Raw genomic sequence first — 14,175 nt, 5'->3', positions numbered from 1 at the left:
GGTGGTTTAGTTGTCTCACCAATCTTTGTGGTTGCTTCTGATATGGTTGTCTCTCCAGCCTTTGTTGTTCCTTTAGTTGTAGTTTCTGGTGCTTTGGTAGTTGTGGTGACAACAGAGGGCTTTGACGTGACAACTGTTGTTTCTCCTGGCTTGGTTGTTGTTTCTCCTGGCTTGGTTGTTGTTTCAACAACAGGTGTGGTGGAAGCTGTAGATGGAGCAGTTGTGGTTACTGTTGGTGGTTTAGTTGTCTCACCAATCTTTGTGGTTGCTTCTGATATGGTTGTCTCTCCAGCCTTTGTTGTTCCTTTAGTTGTAGTTTCTGGTGCTTTGGTAGTTGTGGTGACAACAGAGGGCTTTGACGTGACAACTGTTGTTTCTTCTGGCTCGGTTGTTGTTTCTCCTGGCTTGGTTGTTGTTTCAACAACAGGTGTGGTGGAAGCTGTAGATGGAGCAGTTGTGGTTACTGTTGGTGGTTTAGTTGTCTCACCAATCTTTGTGGTTGCTTCTGATATGGTTGTCTCTCCAGCCTTTGTTGTTCCTTTAGTTGTAGTTTCTGGTGCTTTGGTAGTTGTGGTGACAACAGAGGGCTTTGACGTGACAACTGTTGTTTCTCCTGCCTTGGTTGTTGTTTCTCCTGGCTTGGTTGTTGTTTCAACAACAGGTGTGGTGGAAGCTGTAGATGGAGCAGTTGTGGTTACTGTTGGTGGTTTAGTTGTCTCACCAATCTTTGTTGTTGCTTCTGATATGGTTGTCTCTCCAGCCTTTGTTGTTCCTTTAGTTGTAGTTTCTGGTGCTTTGGTAGTTGTGGTGACAACAGAGGGCTTTGACGTGACAACTGTTGTTTCTCCTGGCTTGGTTGTTGTTTCTCCTGGCTTGGTTGTTGTTTCAACAACAGGTGTGGTGGAAGCTGTAGATGGAGCAGTTGTGGTTACTGTTGGTGGTTTCGTTGTCTCACCAATCTTTGTTGTTGCTTCTGATATGGTTGTCTCTCCAGCCTTTGTTGTTCCTTTAGTTGTAGTTTCTGGTGCTTTGGTAGTTGTTGTGACAACAGAGGGCTTTGATGTGACAACTGTTGTTTCTCCTGCCTTGGTTGTTGTTTCTCCTGGCTTGGTTGTTGTTTCAACAACAGGTGTGGTGGAAGCTGTAGATGGAGCAGTTGTGGTTACTGTTGGTGGTTTCGTTGTCTCACCAATCTTTGTTGTTGCTTCTGATATGGTTGTCTCTCCAGCCTTTGTTGTTCCTTTAGTTGTAGTTTCTGGTGCTTTGGTAGTTGTGGTGACAACAGAGGGCTTTGATGTGACAACTGTTGTTTCTCCTGGCTTGGTTGTTGTTTCTCCTGCCTTGGTTGTTGTTTCTCCTGGCTTGGTTGTTGTTTCAACAACAGGTGTGGTGGAAGCTGTAGATGGAGCAGTTGTGGTTACTGTTGGTGGTTTAGTTGTCTCACCAATCTTTGTTGTTGCTTCTGATATGGTTGTCTCTCCAGCCTTTGTTGTTCCTTTAGTTGTAGTTTCTGGTGCTTTGGTAGTTGTGGTGACAACAGAGGGCTTTGACGTGACAACTGTTGTTTCTCCTGGCTTGGTTGTTGTTTCTCCTGGCTTGGTTGTTGTTTCTCCTGCCTTGGTTGTTGTTTCTCCTGGCTTGGTTGTTGTTTCAACAACAGGTGTGGTGGAAGCTGTAGATGGAGCAGTTGTGGTTACTGTTGGTGGTTTAGTTGTCTCACCAATCTTTGTTGTTGCTTCTGATATGGTTGTCTCTCCAGCCTTTGTTGTTCCTTTAGTTGTAGTTTCTGGTGCTTTGGTAGTTGTGGTGACAACAGAGGGCTTTGACGTGACAACTGTTGTTTCTCCTGGCTTGGTTGTTGTTTCTCCTGGCTTGGTTGTTGTTTCAACAACAGGTGTGGTGGAAGCTGTAGATGGAGCAGTTGTGGTTACTGTTGGTGGTTTCGTTGTCTCACCAATCTTTGTTGTTGCTTCTGATATGGTTGTCTCTCCAGCCTTTGTTGTTCCTTTAGTTGTAGTTTCTGGTGCTTTGGTAGTTGTGGTGACAACAGAGGGCTTTGATGTGACAACTGTTGTTTCTCCTGGCTTGGTTGTTGTTTCTCCTGCCTTGGTTGTTGTTTCTCCTGGCTTGGTTGTTGTTTCAACAACAGGTGTGGTGGAAGCTGTAGATGGAGCAGTTGTGGTTACTGTTGGTGGTTTAGTTGTCTCACCAATCTTTGTGGTTGCTTCTGATATGGTTGTCTCTCCAGCCTTTGTTGTTCCTTTAGTTGTAGTTTCTGGTGCTTTGGTAGTTGTGGTGACAACAGAGGGCTTTGACGTGACAACTGTTGTTTCTCCTGGCTTGGTTGTTGTTTCTCCTGGCTTGGTTGTTGTTTCAACAACAGGTGTGGTGGAAGCTGTAGATGGAGCAGTTGTGGTTACTGTTGGTGGTTTCGTTGTCTCACCAATCTTTGTTGTTCCTTTAGTTGTAGTTTCTGGTGCTTTGGTAGTTGTGGTGACAACAGAGGGCTTTGATGTGACAACTGTTGTTTCTCCTGCCTTGGTTGTTGTTTCTCCTGGCTTGGTTGTTGTTTCAACAACAGGTGTGGTGGAAGCTGTAGATGGAGCAGTTGTGGTTACTGTTGGTGGTTTCGTTGTCTCACCAATCTTTGTGGTTGCTTCTGATATGGTTGTCTCTCCAGCCTTTGTTGTTCCTTTAGTTGTAGTTTCTGGTGCTTTGGTAGTTGTGGTGACAACAGAGGGCTTTGACGTGACAACTGTTGTTTCTTCTGTTTTGGTTGTTGTTTCTCCTGGCTTGGTTGTTGTTTCAACAACAAGTGTGGTGGAAGCTGTAGATGGAGCAGTTGTGGTTACTGTTGGTGGTTTAGTTGTCTCACCAATCTTTGTGGTTGCTTCTGATATGGTTGTCTCTCCAGCCTTTGTTGTTCCTTTAGTTGTAGTTTCTGGTGCTTTGGTAGTTGTGGTGACAACAGAGGGCTTTGACGTGACAACTGTTGTTTCTTCTGGTTTGGTTGTTGTTTCTCCTGGCTTGGTTGTTGTTTCAACAACAGGTGTGGTGGAAGCTGTAGATGGAGCAGGTGTGGTTACTGTTGGTGGTTTCGTTGTCTCACCAATCTTTGTTGTTGCTTCTGATATGGTTGTCTCTCCAGCCTTTGTTGTTCCTTTAGTTGTAGTTTCTGGTGCTTTGGTAGTTGTGGTGACAACAGAGGGCTTTGACGTGACAACTGTTGTTTCTCCTGGCTTGGTTGTTGTTTCTCCTGGCTTGGTTGTTGTTTCAACAACAGGTGTGGTGGAAGCTGTAGATGGAGCAGTTGTGGTTACTGTTGGTGGTTTCGTTGTCTCACCAATCTTTGTTGTTGCTTCTGATATGGTTGTCTCTCCAGCCTTTGTTGTTCCTTTAGTTGTAGTTTCTGGTACTTTGGTAGTTGTTGTGACAACAGAGGGCTTTGATGTGACAACTGCTGTTTCTCCTGCCTTGGTTGTTGTTTCTCCTGGCTTGGTTGTTGTTTCAACAACAGGTGTGGTGGAAGCTGTAGATGGAGCAGTTGTGGTTACTGTTGGTGGTTTCGTTGTCTCACCAATCTTTGTTGTTGCTTCTGATATGGTTGTCTCTCCAGCCTTTGTTGTTCCTTTAGTTGTAGTTTCTGGTGCTTTGGTAGTTGTGGTGACAACAGAGGGCTTTGATGTGACAACTGTTGTTTCTCCTGCCTTGGTTGTTGTTTCTCCTGCCTTGGTTGTTGTTTCTCCTGGCTTGGTTGTTGTTTCAACAACAGGTGTGGTGGAAGCTGTAGATGGAGCAGTTGTGGTTACTGTTGGTGGTTTCGTTGTCTCACCAATCTTTGTTGTTGCTTCTGATATGGTTGTCTCTCCAGCCTTTGTTGTTCCTTTAGTTGTAGTTTCTGGTGCTTTGGTAGTTGTGGTGACAACAGAGGGCTTTGACGTGACAACTGTTGTTTCTCCTGGCTTGGTTGTTGTTTCTCCTGGCTTGGTTGTTGTTTCAACAACAGGTGTGGTGGAAGCTGTAGATGGAGCAGTTGTGGTTACTGTTGGTGGTTTAGTTGTCTCACCAATCTTTGTGGTTGCTTCTGATATGGTTGTCTCTCCAGCCTTTGTTGTTCCTTTAGTTGTAGTTTCTGGTGCTTTGGTAGTTGTGGTGACAACAGAGGGCTTTGACGTGACAACTGTTGTTTCTCCTGGTTTGGTTGTTGTTTCTCCTGGCTTGGTTGTTGTTTCAACAACAGGTGTGGTGGAAGCTGTAGATGGAGCAGTTGTGGTTACTGTTGGTGGTTTCGTTGTCTCACCAATCTTTGTTGTTGCTTCTGATATGGTTGTCTCTCCAGCCTTTGTTGTTCCTTTAGTTGTAGTTTCTGGTGCTTTGGTAGTTGTGGTGACAACAGAGGGCTTTGATGTGACAACTGTTGTTTCTCCTGCCTTGGTTGTTGTTTCTCCTGGCTTGGTTGTTGTTTCTCCTGCCTTGGTTGTTGTTTCTCCTGGCTTGGTTGTTGTTTCAACAACAGGTGTGGTGGAAGCTGTAGATGGAGCAGTTGTGGTTACTGTTGGTGGTTTAGTTGTCTCACCAATCTTTGTTGTTGCTTCTGATATGGTTGTCTCTCCAGCCTTTGTTGTTCCTTTAGTTGTAGTTTTTGGTGCTTTGGTAGTTGTGGTGACAACAGAGGGCTTTGACGTGACAACTGTTGTTTCTCCTGGCTTGGTTGTTGTTTCTCCTGGCTTGGTTGTTGTTTCAACAACAGGTGTGGTGGAAGCTGTAGATGGAGCAGTTGTGGTTACTGTTGGTGGTTTCGTTGTCTCACCAATCTTTGTTGTTGCTTCTGATATGGTTGTCTCTCCAGCCTTTGTTGTTCCTTTAGTTGTAGTTTCTGGTGCTTTGGTAGTTGTGGTGACAACAGAGGGCTTTGACGTGACAACTGTTGTTTCTCCTGGCTTGGTTGTTGTTTCTCCTGGCTTGGTTGTTGTTTCAACAACAGGTGTGGTGGAAGCTGTAGATGGAGCAGTTGTGGTTACTGTTGGTGGTTTCGTTGTCTCACCAATCTTTGTTGTTGCTTCTGATATGGTTGTCTCTCCAGCCTTTGTTGTTCCTTTAGTTGTAGTTTCTGGTGCTTTGGTAGTTGTTGTGACAACAGAGGGCTTTGATGTGACAACTGTTGTTTCTCCTGCCTTGGTTGTTGTTTCTCCTGGCTTGGTTGTTGTTTCAACAACAGGTGTGGTGGAAGCTGTAGATGGAGCAGTTGTGGTTACTGTTGGTGGTTTCGTTGTCTCACCAATCTTTGTTGTTGCTTCTGATATGGTTGTCTCTCCAGCCTTTGTTGTTCCTTTAGTTGTAGTTTCTGGTGCTTTGGTAGTTGTGGTGACAACAGAGGGCTTTGATGTGACAACTGTTGTTTCTCCTGCCTTGGTTGTTGTTTCTCCTGGCTTGGTTGTTGTTTCAACAACAGGTGTGGTGGAAGCTGTAGATGGAGCAGTTGTGGTTACTGTTGGTGGTTTCGTTGTCTCACCAATCTTTGTTGTTGCTTCTGATATGGTTGTCTCTCCAGCCTTTGTTGTTCCTTTAGTTGTAGTTTCTGGTGCTTTGGTAGTTGTGGTGACAACAGAGGGCTTTGACGTGACAACTGTTGTTTCTCCTGGCTTGGTTGTTGTTTCTCCTGGCTTGGTTGTTGTTTCAACAACAGGTGTGGTGGAAGCTGTAGATGGAGCAGTTGTGGTTACTGTTGGTGGTTTAGTTGTCTCACCAATCTTTGTGGTTGCTTCTGATATGGTTGTCTCTCCAGCCTTTGTTGTTCCTTTAGTTGTAGTTTCTGGTGCTTTGGTAGTTGTGGTGACAACAGAGGGCTTTGACGTGACAACTGTTGTTTCTCCTGGTTTGGTTGTTGTTTCTCCTGGCTTGGTTGTTGTTTCAACAACAGGTGTGGTGGAAGCTGTAGATGGAGCAGTTGTGGTTACTGTTGGTGGTTTCGTTGTCTCACCAATCTTTGTTGTTGCTTCTGATATGGTTGTCTCTCCAGCCTTTGTTGTTCCTTTAGTTGTAGTTTCTGGTGCTTTGGTAGTTGTGGTGACAACAGAGGGCTTTGATGTGACAACTGTTGTTTCTCCTGCCTTGGTTGTTGTTTCTCCTGGCTTGGTTGTTGTTTCTCCTGCCTTGGTTGTTGTTTCTCCTGGCTTGGTTGTTGTTTCAACAACAGGTGTGGTGGAAGCTGTAGATGGAGCAGTTGTGGTTACTGTTGGTGGTTTAGTTGTCTCACCAATCTTTGTTGTTGCTTCTGATATGGTTGTCTCTCCAGCCTTTGTTGTTCCTTTAGTTGTAGTTTTTGGTGCTTTGGTAGTTGTGGTGACAACAGAGGGCTTTGACGTGACAACTGTTGTTTCTCCTGGCTTGGTTGTTGTTTCTCCTGGCTTGGTTGTTGTTTCAACAACAGGTGTGGTGGAAGCTGTAGATGGAGCAGTTGTGGTTACTGTTGGTGGTTTCGTTGTCTCACCAATCTTTGTTGTTGCTTCTGATATGGTTGTCTCTCCAGCCTTTGTTGTTCCTTTAGTTGTAGTTTCTGGTGCTTTGGTAGTTGTGGTGACAACAGAGGGCTTTGATGTGACAACTGTTGTTTCTCCTGGCTTGGTTGTTGTTTCTCCTGCCTTGGTTGTTGTTTCTCCTGGCTTGGTTGTTGTTTCAACAACAGGTGTGGTGGAAGCTGTAGATGGAGCAGTTGTGGTTACTGTTGGTGGTTTAGTTGTCTCACCAATCTTTGTTGTTGCTTCTGATATGGTTGTCTCTCCAGCCTTTGTTGTTCCTTTAGTTGTAGTTTCTGGTGCTTTGGTAGTTGTGGTAACAACAGAGGGCTTTGATGTAACAACTGTTGTTTCTTCTGGCTCGGTTGTTGTTTCTCCTGGCTTGGTTGTTGTTTCAACAACAGGTGTGGTGGAAGCTGTAGATGGAGCAGTTGTGGTTACTGTTGGTGGTTTAGTTGTCTCACCAATCTTTGTGGTTGCTTCTGATATGGTTGTCTCTCCAGCCTTTGTTGTTCCTTTAGTTGTAGTTTCTGGTGCTTTGGTAGTTGTGGTAACAACAGAGGGCTTTGATGTGACAACTGTTGTTTCTTCTGGTTTGGTTGTTGTTTCTCCTGGCTTGGTTGTTGTTTCAACAACAGGTGTGGTGGAAGCTGTAGATGGAGCAGTTGTGGTTACTGTTGGTGGTTTCGTTGTCTCACCAATCTTTGTTGTTGCTTCTGATATGGTTGTCTCTCCAGCCTTTGTTGTTCCTTTAGTTGTAGTTTCTGGTGCTTTGGTAGTTGTGGTGACAACAGAGGGCTTTGATGTGACAACTGTTGTTTCTCCTGGCTTGGTTGTTGTTTCTCCTGGCTTGGTTGTTGTTTCAACAACAGGTGTGGTGGAAGCTGTAGATGGAGCAGTTGTGGTTACTGTTGGTGGTTTCGTTGTCTCACCAATCTTTGTTGTTGCTTCTGATATGGTTGTCTCTCCAGCCTTTGTTGTTCCTTTAGTTGTAGTTTCTGGTGCTTTGGTAGTTGTGGTGACAACAGAGGGCTTTGATGTGACAACTGTTGTTTCTCCTGCCTTGGTTGTTGTTTCTCCTGGCTTGGTTGTTGTTTCTCCTGCCTTGGTTGTTGTTTCTCCTGGCTTGGTTGTTGTTTCAACAACAGGTGTGGTGGAAGCTGTAGATGGAGCAGTTGTGGTTACTGTTGGTGGTTTAGTTGTCTCACCAATCTTTGTTGTTGCTTCTGATATGGTTGTCTCTCCAGCCTTTGTTGTTCCTTTAGTTGTAGTTTCTGGTGCTTTGGTAGTTGTGGTGACAACAGAGGGCTTTGACGTGACAACTGTTGTTTCTCCTGGCTTGGTTGTTGTTTCTCCTGGCTTGGTTGTTGTTTCAACAACAGGTGTGGTGGAAGCTGTAGATGGAGCAGTTGTGGTTACTGTTGGTGGTTTCGTTGTCTCACCAATCTTTGTTGTTGCTTCTGATATGGTTGTCTCTCCAGCCTTTGTTGTTCCTTTAGTTGTAGTTTCTGGTGCTTTGGTAGTTGTGGTGACAACAGAGGGCTTTGATGTGACAACTGTTGTTTCTCCTGGCTTGGTTGTTGTTTCTCCTGCCTTGGTTGTTGTTTCTCCTGGCTTGGTTGTTGTTTCAACAACAGGTGTGGTGGAAGCTGTAGATGGAGCAGTTGTGGTTACTGTTGGTGGTTTAGTTGTCTCACCAATCTTTGTTGTTGCTTCTGATATGGTTGTCTCTCCAGCCTTTGTTGTTCCTTTAGTTGTAGTTTCTGGTGCTTTGGTAGTTGTGGTAACAACAGAGGGCTTTGATGGGACAACTGTTGTTTCTTCTGGCTCGGTTGTTGTTTCTCCTGGCTTGGTTGTTGTTTCAACAACAGGTGTGGTGGAAGCTGTAGATGGAGCAGTTGTGGTTACTGTTGGTGGTTTAGTTGTCTCACCAATCTTTGTTGTTGCTTCTGATATGGTTGTCTCTCCAGCCTTTGTTGTTCCTTTAGTTGTAGTTTCTGGTGCTTTGGTAGTTGTGGTGACAACAGAGGGCTTTGATGTGACAACTGTTGTTTCTCCTGGCTTGGTTGTTGTTTCTCCTGCCTTGGTTGTTGTTTCTCCTGGCTTGGTTGTTGTTTCAACAACAGGTGTGGTGGAAGCTGTAGATGGAGCAGTTGTGGTTACTGTTGGTGGTTTAGTTGTCTCACCAATCTTTGTTGTTGCTTCTGATATGGTTGTCTCTCCAGCCTTTGTTGTTCCTTTAGTTGTAGTTTCTGGTGCTTTGGTAGTTGTGGTAACAACAGAGGGCTTTGATGTGACAACTGTTGTTTCTTCTGGTTTGGTTGTTGTTTCTCCTGGCTTGGTTGTTGTTTCAACAACAGGTGTGGTGGAAGCTGTAGATGGAGCAGTTGTGGTTACTGTTGGTGGTTTCGTTGTCTCACCAATCTTTGTTGTTGCTTCTGATATGGTTGTCTCTCCAGCCTTTGTTGTTCCTTTAGTTGTAGTTTCTGGTGCTTTGGTAGTTGTGGTGACAACAGAGGGCTTTGATGTGACAACTGTTGTTTCTCCTGGCTTGGTTGTTGTTTCTCCTGCCTTGGTTGTTGTTTCTCCTGGCTTGGTTGTTGTTTCAACAACAGGTGTGGTGGAAGCTGTAGATGGAGCAGTTGTGGTTACTGTTGGTGGTTTAGTTGTCTCACCAATCTTTGTGGTTGCTTCTGATATGGTTGTCTCTCCAGCCTTTGTTGTTCCTTTAGTTGTAGTTTCTGGTGCTTTGGTAGTTGTGGTGACAACAGAGGGCTTTGACGTGACAACTGTTGTTTCTCCTGCCTTGGTTGTTGTTTCTCCTGGCTTGGTTGTTGTTTCAACAACAGGTGTGGTGGAAGCTGTAGATGGAGCAGTTGTGGTTACTGTTGGTGGTTTAGTTGTCTCACCAATCTTTGTTGTTGCTTCTGATATGGTTGTCTCTCCAGCCTTTGTTGTTCCTTTAGTTGTAGTTTCTGGTGCTTTGGTAGTTGTGGTAACAACAGAGGGCTTTGATGTGACAACTGTTGTTTCTTCTGGTTTGGTTGTTGTTTCTCCTGGCTTGGTTGTTGTTTCAACAACAGGTGTGGTGGAAGCTGTAGATGGAGCAGTTGTGGTTACTGTTGGTGGTTTAGTTGTCTCACCAATCTTTGTTGTTGCTTCTGATATGGTTGTCTCTCCAGCCTTTGTTGTTCCTTTAGTTGTAGTTTCTGGTGCTTTGGTAGTTGTGGTGACAACAGAGGGCTTTGACGTGACAACTGTTGTTTCTCCTGGCTTGGTTGTTGTTTCTCCTGGCTTGGTTGTTGTTTCAACAACAGGTGTGGTGGAAGCTGTAGATGGAGCAGTTGTGGTTACTGTTGGTGGTTTCGTTGTCTCACCAATCTTTGTTGTTGCTTCTGATATGGTTGTCTCTCCAGCCTTTGTTGTTCCTTTAGTTGTAGTTTCTGGTGCTTTGGTAGTTGTGGTGACAACAGAGGGCTTTGATGTGACAACTGTTGTTTCTCCTGGCTTGGTTGTTGTTTCTCCTGCCTTGGTTGTTGTTTCTCCTGGCTTGGTTGTTGTTTCAACAACAGGTGTGGTGGAAGCTGTAGATGGAGCAGTTGTGGTTACTGTTGGTGGTTTAGTTGTCTCACCAATCTTTGTGGTTGCTTCTGATATGGTTGTCTCTCCAGCCTTTGTTGTTCCTTTAGTTGTAGTTTCTGGTGCTTTGGTAGTTGTGGTGACAACAGAGGGCTTTGACGTGACAACTGTTGTTTCTCCTGCCTTGGTTGTTGTTTCTCCTGGCTTGGTTGTTGTTTCAACAACAGGTGTGGTGGAAGCTGTAGATGGAGCAGTTGTGGTTACTGTTGGTGGTTTAGTTGTCTCACCAATCTTTGTTGTTGCTTCTGATATGGTTGTCTCTCCAGCCTTTGTTGTTCCTTTAGTTGTAGTTTCTGGTGCTTTGGTAGTTGTGGTGACAACAGAGGGCTTTGACGTGACAACTGTTGTTTCTCCGGGTTTGGTTGTTGTTTCTCCTGGCTTGGTTGTTGTTTCAACAACAGGTGTGGTGGAAGCTGTAGATGGAGCAGTTGTGGTTACTGTTGGTGGTTTCGTTGTCTCACCAATCTTTGTTGTTGCTTCTGATATGGTTGTCTCTCCAGCCTTTGTTGTTCCTTTAGTTGTAGTTTCTGGTGCTTTGGTAGTTGTGGTGACAACAGAGGGCTTTGATGTGACAACTGTTGTTTCTCCTGCCTTGGTTGTTGTTTCTCCTGGCTTGGTTGTTGTTTCTCCTGCCTTGGTTGTTGTTTCTCCTGGCTTGGTTGTTGTTTCAACAACAGGTGTGGTGGAAGCTGTAGATGGAGCAGTTGTGGTTACTGTTGGTGGTTTAGTTGTCTCACCAATCTTTGTTGTTGCTTCTGATATGGTTGTCTCTCCAGCCTTTGTTGTTCCTTTAGTTGTAGTTTCTGGTGCTTTGGTAGTTGTGGTGACAACAGAGGGCTTTGACGTGACAACTGTTGTTTCTCCTGGCTTGGTTGTTGTTTCTCCTGGCTTGGTTGTTGTTTCAACAACAGGTGTGGTGGAAGCTGTAGATGGAGCAGTTGTGGTTACTGTTGGTGGTTTAGTTGTCTCACCAATCTTTGTTGTTGCTTCTGATATGGTTGTCTCTCCAGCCTTTGTTGTTCCTTTAGTTGTAGTTTCTGGTGCTTTGGTAGTTGTGGTGACAACAGAGGGCTTTGATGTGACAACTGTTGTTTCTCCTGGCTTGGTTGTTGTTTCTCCTGCCTTGGTTGTTGTTTCTCCTGGCTTGGTTGTTGTTTCAACAACAGGTGTGGTGGAAGCTGTAGATGGAGCAGTTGTGGTTACTGTTGGTGGTTTAGTTGTCTCACCAATCTTTGTTGTTGCTTCTGATATGGTTGTCTCTCCAGCCTTTGTTGTTCCTTTAGTTGTAGTTTCTGGTGCTTTGGTAGTTGTGGTAACAACAGAGGGCTTTGATGTGACAACTGTTGTTTCTTCTGGCTCGGTTGTTGTTTCTCCTGGCTTGGTTGTTGTTTCAACAACAGGTGTGGTGGAAGCTGTAGATGGAGCAGTTGTGGTTACTGTTGGTGGTTTAGTTGTCTCACCAATCTTTGTGGTTGCTTCTGATATGGTTGTCTCTCCAGCCTTTGTTGTTCCTTTAGTTGTAGTTTCTGGTGCTTTGGTAGTTGTGGTAACAACAGAGGGCTTTGATGTGACAACTGTTGTTTCTTCTGGTTTGGTTGTTGTTTCTCCTGGCTTGGTTGTTGTTTCAACAACAGGTGTGGTGGAAGCTGTAGATGGAGCAGTTGTGGTTACTGTTGGTGGTTTAGTTGTCTCACCAATCTTTGTTGTTGCTTCTGATATGGTTGTCTCTCCAGCCTTTGTTGTTCCTTTAGTTGTAGTTTCTGGTGCTTTGGTAGTTGTGGTGACAACAGAGGGCTTTGACGTGACAACTGTTGTTTCTCCTGGCTTGGTTGTTGTTTCAACAACAGGTGTGGTGGAAGCTGTAGATGGAGCAGTTGTGGTTACTGTTGGTGGTTTAGTTGTCTCACCAATCTTTGTGGTTGCTTCTGATATGGTTGTCTCTCCAGCCTTTGTTGTTCCTTTAGTTGTAGTTTCTGGTGCTTTGGTAGTTGTGGTGACAACAGAGGGCTTTGATGTGACAACTGTTGTTTCTCCTGGCTTGGTTGTTGTTTCTCCTGGCTTGGTTGTTGTTTCAACAACAGGTGTGGTGGAAGCTGTAGATGGAGCAGTTGTCGTTACTGTTGGTGGTTTAGTTGTCTCACCAATCTTTGTTGTTGCTTCTGATATGGTTGTCTCTCCAGCCTTTGTTGTTCCTTTAGTTGTAGTTTCTGGTGCTTTGGTAGTTGTGGTGACAACAGAGGGCTTTGATGTGACAACTGTTGTTTCTCCTGGCTTGGTTGTTGTTTCTCCTGCCTTGGTTGTTGTTTCTCCTGGCTTGGTTGTTGTTTCAACAACAGGTGTGGTGGAAGCTGTAGATGGAGCAGTTGTGGTTACTGTTGGTGGTTTAGTTGTCTCACCAATCTTTGTTGTTGCTTCTGATATGGTTGTCTCTCCAGCCTTTGTTGTTCCTTTAGTTGTAGTTTCTGGTGCTTTGGTAGTTGTGGTAACAACAGAGGGCTTTGATGTGACAACTGTTGTTTCTTCTGGTTTGGTTGTTGTTTCTCCTGGCTTGGTTGTTATTTCAACAACAGGTGTGGTGGAAGCTGTAGATGGAGCAGTTGTGGTTACTGTTGGTGGTTTAGTTGTCTCACCAATCTTTGTTGTTGCTTCTGATATGGTTGTCTCTCCAGCCTTTGTTGTTCCTTTAGTTGTAGTTTCTGGTGCTTTGGTAGTTGTGGTGACAACAGAGGGCTTTGACGTGACAACTGTTGTTTCTCCTGCCTTGGTTGTTGTTTCTCCTGGCTTGGTTGTTGTTTCAACAACAGGTGTGGTGGAAGCTGTAGATGGAGCAGTTGTGGTTACTGTTGGTGGTTTAGTTGTCTCACCAATCTTTGTTGTTGCTTCTGATATGGTTGTCTCTCCAGCCTTTGTTGTTCCTTTAGTTGTAGTTTCTGGTGCTTTGGTAGTTGTGGTGACAACAGAGGGCTTTGACGTGACAACTGTTGTTTCTCCGGGTTTGGTTGTTGTTTCTCCTGGCTTGGTTGTTGTTTCAACAACAGGTGTGGTGGAAGCTGTAGATGGAGCAGTTGTGGTTACTGTTGGTGGTTTCGTTGTCTCACCAATCTTTGTTGTTGCTTCTGATATGGTTGTCTCTCCAGCCTTTGTTGTTCCTTTAGTTGTAGTTTCTGGTGCTTTGGTAGTTGTGGTGACAACAGAGGGCTTTGATGTGACAACTGTTGTTTCTCCTGCCTTGGTTGTTGTTTCTCCTGGCTTGGTTGTTGTTTCTCCTGCCTTGGTTGTTGTTTCTCCTGGCTTGGTTGTTGTTTCAACAACAGGTGTGGTGGAAGCTGTAGATGGAGCAGTTGTGGTTACTGTTGGTGGTTTAGTTGTCTCACCAATCTTTGTTGTTGCTTCTGATATGGTTGTCTCTCCAGCCTTTGTTGTTCCTTTAGTTGTAGTTTCTGGTGCTTTGGTAGTTGTGGTGACAACAGAGGGCTTTGACGTGACAACTGTTGTTTCTCCTGGCTTGGTTGTTGTTTCTCCTGGCTTGGTTGTTGTTTCAACAACAGGTGTGGTGGAAGCTGTAGATGGAGCAGTTGTGGTTACTGTTGGTGGTTTAGTTGTCTCACCAATCTTTGTTGTTGCTTCTGATATGGTTGTCTCTCCAGCCTTTGTTGTTCCTTTAGTTGTAGTTTCTGGTGCTTTGGTAGTTGTGGTGACAACAGAGGGCTTTGATGTGACAACTGTTGTTTCTCCTGGCTTGGTTGTTGTTTCTCCTGCCTTGGTTGTTGTTTCTCCTGGCTTGGTTGTTGTTTCAACAACAGGTGTGGTGGAAGCTGTAGATGGAGCAGTTGTGGTTACTGTTGGTGGTTTAGTTGTCTCACCAATCTTTGTTGTTGCTTCTGATATGGTTGTCTCTCCAGCCTTTGTTGTTCCTTTAGTTGTAGTTTCTGGTGCTTTGGTAGTTGTGGTAACAACAGAGGGCTTTGATGTGACAACTGTTGTTTCTTCTGGCTCGGTTGTTGTTTCTCCTGGCTTGGTT

At 44.8% G+C, this 14,175-nt stretch overlaps 3 protein-coding genes across 3 annotated transcripts; all 3 read right to left on the bottom strand.

Annotated features, from left to right (window-relative positions):
* Positions 1 to 50: 50 nt before the first annotated feature.
* Positions 51 to 4,457, bottom strand: LOC136178614 (mucin-2-like; the record flags this gene model as incomplete). The annotated part of the gene is made up of 2 exons (XM_065953246.1): positions 51 to 3,494; positions 3,738 to 4,457. Coding segments are annotated over 2 exons (4,164 nt in total), but the record flags the coding sequence as incomplete, so codon positions are not given.
* A 4,812-nt stretch (positions 4,458 to 9,269) lies between these two features.
* LOC136178515 (mucin-2-like) lies at positions 9,270 to 12,542 on the bottom strand (the record flags this gene model as incomplete). The annotated part of the gene is made up of 1 exon (XM_065952395.1): positions 9,270 to 12,542. A coding segment is annotated over one exon (3,273 nt), but the record flags the coding sequence as incomplete, so codon positions are not given.
* Positions 12,543 to 12,881: 339 nt separating this feature from the next.
* LOC136178516 (salivary glue protein Sgs-3-like) lies at positions 12,882 to 13,754 on the bottom strand (the record flags this gene model as incomplete). The annotated part of the gene is made up of 1 exon (XM_065952396.1): positions 12,882 to 13,754. A coding segment is annotated over one exon (873 nt), but the record flags the coding sequence as incomplete, so codon positions are not given.
* Positions 13,755 to 14,175: the final 421 nt, after the last annotated feature.

The sequence above is a fragment of the Labrus bergylta genome, chromosome 3 (genome assembly GCF_963930695.1).
Source record: "Labrus bergylta chromosome 3, fLabBer1.1, whole genome shotgun sequence".
Classification (NCBI taxonomy): Eukaryota; Metazoa; Chordata; class Actinopteri; order Labriformes; family Labridae; genus Labrus; species Labrus bergylta.
This window is presented reverse-complemented; position numbering and strand designations above follow the sequence as displayed.